Source organism: Colletotrichum aenigma, assembly GCF_013390185.1.
Source record: "Colletotrichum aenigma strain Cg56 chromosome Unknown KSG_Cg56_contig04, whole genome shotgun sequence".
In the NCBI taxonomy this organism is placed as follows: domain Eukaryota; kingdom Fungi; phylum Ascomycota; class Sordariomycetes; order Glomerellales; family Glomerellaceae; genus Colletotrichum; species Colletotrichum aenigma.
The window spans coordinates 1,096,650-1,103,609 of NW_023500910.1; the positions used below are offsets into that span (position 1 = coordinate 1,096,650).

Below are 6,960 nucleotides of genomic sequence, written 5' to 3' on the forward strand. Positions count from 1 at the left end.
TAAGACAGCAGTTGTAAGACGGCCGAAGAGGCAAAAACAGAGACCATTATCTGTATTTCAAACACCAGAAAATCCAAAGCAGGAGAATTGTTGAAGTGCCCCATAGCCCCGAACCCCAATCATGGCCTCCGGCGTTGCATCCCGATTAGCCAGTCGATCGGCACTCCGACCGGCCGCATCCGCTCTCCGCACGGCATCAGCGATCTCCACACCGCTTGCCCGGTCTTTCACGGCATCGACCCCAGCAGCCTCCACAGCCGTCGCGCGACCGAAGGTCATGCTCGAAGATGAGAACGGCTACGGCTTCATCAGGCACAACCCGCGGGACCCTAAACCTCGCACCAAGTCGGTGACGGAGATCCGAGGTCCTTACTACTCTGTCATGGGCAAGCGGTATCTCGAAGATGTTCTCGAGACGTGAGTGCACACCTATTTTACCCCATGAAGCTCCTGTATCTCACACTAGCTCCCAGGATGGGTCACTATGTAGATGGCCTCAAATTCGCTGGCGGCTCCTTCTCCCTATTCCCAGAGGACAAACTCAAGGAACTAATCGATCTCGCCCACCACCACGACGTCTACGTCTCCACGGTGCGTACCATCTCACTCCTGAAATACCCTAGCGGGACAAAACAAGAAAACTTGACCTAACAAATCCACCAGGGCGGCTGGATCGAGCACGTCCTAACCCAATCCGCGCCCCTAACCGCCGTCGATCGCTACCTCGAAACCTGCAAGCGCCTCGGCTTCGACGTCATCGAGCTCTCCACCGGCTTCCTCTCCCTCCCGCCGTCCGACTGGCTGCGCCTCGTCGAGCGCGTGCAGTCCTTCAACCTCGCCCCCAAGCCCGAGATCGGGATCCAGTTCGGCGCCGGCGGCGACACTTCATCCGCCGGCCTCGAGAGCATGGGCAGCCAGTCCGACCCGTCCAAGGTCGTCGACCTCGGCAAGCGCTTCATCGACATGGGCGTCGAGCGCATCATGATCGAGAGCGAGGGCATCACCGAGAACGTCACGTCCTGGCGGACGGACGTGATACAGAAGATCCTGCGCGACCTGCCGATGGAGAAGGTCATGTTCGAGGCGGCGGACCCGGCGGTGTTTAACTGGTATGTGAGGGAGTTTGGGGTTGATGTGAATCTGTTCGTGGATCACTCGCAGATTGTGCAGTTGAGCGGGCTGAGGGCTGGGATTTGGGGAATGGCGGATACGTTTGGGAAGATTACTACTTTCCGATGAACAAATTCCAGTCTGGAAGGTTTCTTGTCAAATACTCTGCCATGTTAAGCAAGTTTCACAGTGAGAGATTTCACAGCAGCGTTCTCCGATGATACTGCCGTAGAAATTTAATTGAGGGTATTTTGGCGCTACTTAAGGCTGCCTGAAGGCTTGCTGCCAGTCCAAGGTATTACCTCAGACTCGGCTCACCACAATCCGAATGATGCGGGCCGCTCGCGACCGCACATGCGTTTGACTTTCGAAACCGAAGCTGAGGAAATAAAGCCGTTCACGATGTTGAACTTGTAGACGGCAAAAACGAGCCGTTCCTCCATCGTGTGCGCATATCGAAACCAACGAGTCCACGCGGCCGTCGACTGGTGATAGTTTCAACCCCTAAAATGCCCCCGCCTTGCACTCCTCCACCTGAGATTCCCATCATACAAAATTTGGCGCTCAAAATCAATATGAATGAGTGCAATAAGCATACGCGTTCACGCCCATCAAAACTTCCATCCGGCACGCCTCTCCCGAGCCCGGTGCGGTATCGCTAACCACACCAAAAGGCCTCGTCATCACGCCTCCCCTTCCCGTTCCGTGTTATCCGGCGCCTCACCCGACCACTCGGCCCCGAACGCCGCCTCCCGCACATCCGTCGACCGGCCAGGCTCCCACAAAGTGAACCCCGGTCCCGACTCGGCCAACCCCAAACCCCCTTTTCCTCCCTTTCTCCATCGTAGAGAAGTTCCAGACGCGCATCGCACAGAAATCTAGACCTGTTCCATGCTCCAACCTCCAGCGGAGCCGCCTCGCTCACTCCAAACAACCCACACCTCGGCATATCACGATCTCATCTGCACACCCTTCGCCGCAATACAACAGAAACATCCCCCTCAGGGTCTCACAATCGTTCGAGACGGTGGACTCCCGTTACATACAAACCCTTTCCAGTGGCTCCCCCCGTAGGAAAAAAGCCCAGGACGGAGCCAAAGGACCTGCGCTCAGGGGCTAAAATCAGGCCAAGCTTTTTTGGTCCGCCGCTGTACTTGGCGCACTTGCCCCGGGGGGAAGGGGGGGGGGGACAAGAAAGAAAAGTCGCGACGTCAGGTACAATGACGTAGCGACCAGATGAACAAGAGAGAAATTGTAGAAAAAAACGCGAAAAAAAGGCCCAAATAGGACCACAAACATGGCACCTTGGGCCCCCAATCCGACCTAATATCTTGCGATCGAATCATGCCCGCCAATAGGAACCCGTCGGAGCATCTAACCGGGGCAAGCCTCCGTCACCTTGCAAATTGGAATCAAAATGAGCCGCCGTTTTACTACCACTACACCAAAAGAAAATCTAATCAATCACAAACAGCCGTCCACATTGAAACAAACCCTCCCAAAAAGATCATCATCATCCAACCCTCAATCCTCCCGATTCGCCCCCGGATCCATCATCCTTCCCCTCTAGTGAAGAAAAGAACATTCTTCCAAGAATCCAGTCCCCAAATCCCGCGTATTGCTTGCTTTTCCTTCAAGAGTGGGACCCCGGACCACCGTTGCGAGATTGTCACATTCGAGTTTATTCAAATAGAGTTGGGCAACGTCCCCACCCTCATCCAACTTCAGATAAATTACCACACCTTGGCCACCGCAACAGGGGACCGTCCGTTTGTCAAAAGCCCGCACAGTCTGCGACGGGGGCGTGACGCGCAATCACCCCGCGGCAGGCCAGAGTGGATTTGCTTACCCGGGGGTCAAATACTGGGTTTCTATGTAAAGAACTAGTTTCCACCCCTAATATTACTAATAACTCTATAACCTTAGCCCTAAAATAGGTTTTTTATAGCTTATAATTATCTTTAAAAAATCGCAAAAATTCCTATATAGGTATTATATATATATTAGAGTTACTTAAATGTTTATAAACTTAGTTAATATAGAGCTTAATTATAAGAGATCTATAACTTTAACTCTGATTCTAAATAAGTAGATAATTAGAAAGATTTTTACCTAAATTTGCTATATATTATACTAGTTTATATAGCTTATTAATAATTCAATATTATATTAATATTTAAGTTTTTTTTAGCTTTTTTAAAGATTTTATTTTTCTTAAGAATTTCTTAGAAAAAATAAATTCTTAGAAAAAATTTATTATTAATAGTATGTTTATTTAATTTATTAGAAAGTACTATAATCTATATATATAAATATATAAAGTAAGAATTCTTTTAAAACTTTATAATAGAGACTTTTAAAATTAAAGTTATAGTTATATATAAAAAAGAAAACATATTTCTACTAATAATGAAAAACGCTTATATATATAGCTATATACTATATCTAACTATTTTAACTATATTAGAATTTTTGCGATTTTTTAAACTTAATTATAAGCTATGTTAATCTAATTTTAGAATTAGGGTTATAGAGTTATTAACGATAACCTTAGTAGAAACTAGTTTCTTACATAGAAACCCAGTATTTTCGCCCCCTACGTGAGTAGGGGGAGTTTTGCGCTTGACGTGGCTGACTAACGCCCCCGGGTAGGCTCGGCGAGAGAATTGCCGACGGGAGATCCTCGTCGAGCTGGCTCGTTGGTTGCTGACTGAGCTGTATTGACGGATGCGAAAAAAATATATGGTTTTTACGGCTTATCTTGGTTGGTGATGGCTTCACGTACGTCGTTAGTCACAATCGTTCTTCATCACTTTCAAAAGTCCGTGGTCAAAGTATTTAGAACACACAAGTTGGGTATATTTATCCCAGTATCAGCGAAAGCTTTCCTGCTCTACCTCTCGGCAGTTTTTGTGTAAAGGCCAGAATTACAAAGGTGGCTAGACCCAAAATGTTTCTCCAGCATGGGGAAGTGAAAGCGAATGGTCTAGGGAATCCAAAAGTCGGTTCCCTAGACATGAAGAAATAATAATGTACGCCGCCCATTGCCCGTTGCCCTTTCCTGAACGCCTTACTGTGCAGCATAGTACTCATTTAATGTACGTGCGGCCGTGAATGCTTGTAAACATGCAAAGCATCTCCCATGTCGCTCCCGACTCCGCTTCTCTTGATCCGTATGCAGTGACTCCACGCGAGCTAGAGCTCAGATGACGAGTCCCTTGCCGATGCCCTGCACTGTGAAGCCCAGCTTCTCAAGCTCGGGTCCGGAGACGACGTTACGTCCGTCAAGCACAAGGCGAGGGCGCTTCATGACAGAGGCGGTCCACTCCCAGTCGATGGGGTCGCCGAGGTCTTCGCTCGCGGCGTCGAAGTTGCAGCCCTTGCAGTTTTCGGGGCAGGCGTTCTCGGGCTTCATACGCTTGAGGGGGTCGACCGGGGTGTGCGAGGCTCCGCGAGAGACGAACTTCTCAAGCTCGACGACGTCCATCTCAGACAAGGGCGCCTCCTTGATGAAGGTAGCAGCCTCCTCCTTGGAAGCCTCGTTGCTGCTCCACATGGAAGAGCGGCGAGCAGAAGCCTGAGCCTTCTTGGGGTAGCGGAAGTGGTACCAAGGGGTCAGAATGCACATGGCACTGGAGCCGTGGACAGTCTCGCGCCACGTGGAACGGACCTTGACGCGATCCAGAACGCGCTGGTCCTTGATAGAGTGGCGAACCTCATCCATGACCTCGACGGGGTCACAACCGGGGTCGAAGATGGCGATCTCGCTGGGCATCTCGTGGGCGAGCTCCGCAATGATGTGGACAGCAATGCTGTTGCGCGTGTCGTTGGTGTTCTCCTTGAAGGCGAAACCAAGAATGGCGACCTTCTTGCCGCGGAGGTTGCCGTTCAGAGCGCGGTGGACCTTCTGAGCGAAGCGCTCGCGCTGGTACTTGTTTATATCAAGGACGCCCATCCAGTAGTCGGCAACGGTGTCCAAGTGAAGAGTGCGAGCCATGTAGGTCAAGTTGAGGATATCCTTCTCAAAGCAAGAGCCACCAAAACCGACACCAGCGTGGAGGAACTTCTTGCCCAGGCGAGAGTCAGCGCCAATACCCTGGCTGATCTCCGAGACATCGGCACCGAGCTCTTCGCAAAGGGCGCTGATGCTATTGATGCTGCTGATACGCTGAGCCAGCATGGCGTTGGCAACCAGCTTCGTCAGCTCGCTGGACCAGGTGTTCACGGTCAGAATCTTGGACTCGGGAACCCAGGAAGCGTAGACGCCCTTCAGAGCGTTGGCAGCACGAATGCCAGCAGGAGTCGTAGAGCTGCCGATGAGCATGCGGTCGGGGTGCATGAGGTCGCGAACGGCCGTTCCCTCGGCAAGGAACTCCGGGTTGGAGACAATCTCGAATTCGGCATCGGGCTGGTATTGGGCCATCTGTTCCGGAATTAGTCACTGCCCCAAACTTTCCTGCATCGTGCTCCCTTGCGGCTCTGTCCCGAGAACCCGGCTTGTGGGGGGAAATCCGAGTGCTGTGCCGCAAGGGGCTGACTGGCGCCCATTACGATCGCACGTGGGAAAAGCAACTTGCTCATGTCGTCACCGGTGTACTTACAATCTCCTTGATCATGCGGGCAGTTCCCGTAGGAACGGTGCTCTTCTCGACAATGACAGCGCCGGGTCTAGCGTACTTGGCCACAGTCTCGCTGGCGCCCTCGAGAGCGCTCAGATCGGCGGTGTAGCCAGCTCCGAGACCATAGGTCTTGGTAGGCGTGTTGACGCAAATGAGGACAATGTCGGCCTCACCAATGCAGCGCTGAACGTCGGTGGTGAAAACAAGGTTGGGCTTGCGGGAGCCGAGCTTGAGGGACTTGCCAATGGCGGGGAGGAAGGCGGTCGTCTCGTTGGTGCCATCGCGGGCAATGCGAACAATCTTCGGGAGGCCGGCCTCGTGAATGGGAAGGTGAGGAGAGTTCCACGCAGCAATGCGGTCGGAGTTGAGGTCGACGACGTTGACAGTCAGGTCGGGGTTGTGGAGAGCTACCAGAGCAGCAGTTGGGCCACCTGCGAATGTGGTTAGCTCGATCTTGACTCAGTCAAATACGAGTTGTCGTTTTGACGACGTGGAAGCGGCTGCGTGTGTAAGTCGCTGGCGCGGCTGCTCGCGGCTCAGACTCGCAGAGCTCATGATGATGACTACGGCCACTGGGGATGCGCTGTAGATGCAGAGCAGTCCTTGTTGTGCAAGGACCTAGCGTAGCCAGGATGGAGGGTCGACGAGAGTCATGTTAGGGCAAAAGAAAGGAGAGTGAAGCTGACGGCTGCCACCCGTGCGTTACGTACCAACGAAACCAGCACCGACGAAGCAGATGTTCTTGACGTCCATGGGAGGAAGAGGCTCGAGGTCGGCAGAGCTCGTTGTCGCGTTCTTCGGCTCAGGGCTGCGAGGTCTGGAGGCGGGGGGAGAAGAGTTGGGAGTGCCGGTGCCCGAGCCGGCATCAGAGTGGCCCGGGGTGCCGTCGGCGGGTGATTGGGAAACCATGCTGCCGATGGTTGAAGACGAATCTGCGGTAACGAGGCCTGCGCGCGCGAAGCTGGCAGCCATCGATTAAATAGCTCTGCTGGACAGAGCCGTCGGCGAATGCAGTGGGCAAACGGGTTGTGTTTCCCGAATGGCTGATGGTAACGACTGGGGTTGTGTGCGAGACGAGGCGGCGGTGGTGTGTTGTTGATTTTGTGTTTCCGAAGAGGAAACCGGTGGATTAGAGAGGCTTTTGTGTAGACGTCGATGTTGTTGGGGACTGGAGAGCCAGGTGTGCGGGCGGATATTCCGGTCTAAGTGAAACGAGCGGAATGATGATTGA

General features: G+C 52.5%; 2 protein-coding genes across 2 annotated transcripts; one reads left to right on the forward strand and one right to left on the reverse strand.

Annotated features, from left to right (window-relative positions):
• Positions 1 to 121: 121 nt before the first annotated feature.
• On the forward strand, positions 122 to 1,239 carry HSA32 (Protein HEAT-STRESS-ASSOCIATED 32; the record flags this gene model as incomplete). The annotated part of the gene is made up of 3 exons (XM_037321444.1): positions 122 to 417; positions 474 to 591; positions 664 to 1,239. 3 exons carry the CDS (start codon positions 122 to 124, stop codon positions 1,237 to 1,239), a joined length of 990 nt encoding a protein of 329 aa, XP_037180177.1.
• A 3,073-nt stretch (positions 1,240 to 4,312) lies between these two features.
• On the reverse strand, positions 4,313 to 6,701 carry sqv-4 (UDP-glucose 6-dehydrogenase; the record flags this gene model as incomplete). Its single annotated transcript, XM_037321445.1, has 3 exons — positions 4,313 to 5,533; positions 5,712 to 6,160; positions 6,440 to 6,701. 3 exons carry the CDS (start codon positions 6,699 to 6,701, stop codon positions 4,313 to 4,315), a joined length of 1,932 nt encoding a protein of 643 aa, XP_037180184.1.
• Between the last annotated feature and the right edge of the window lie 259 nt (positions 6,702 to 6,960).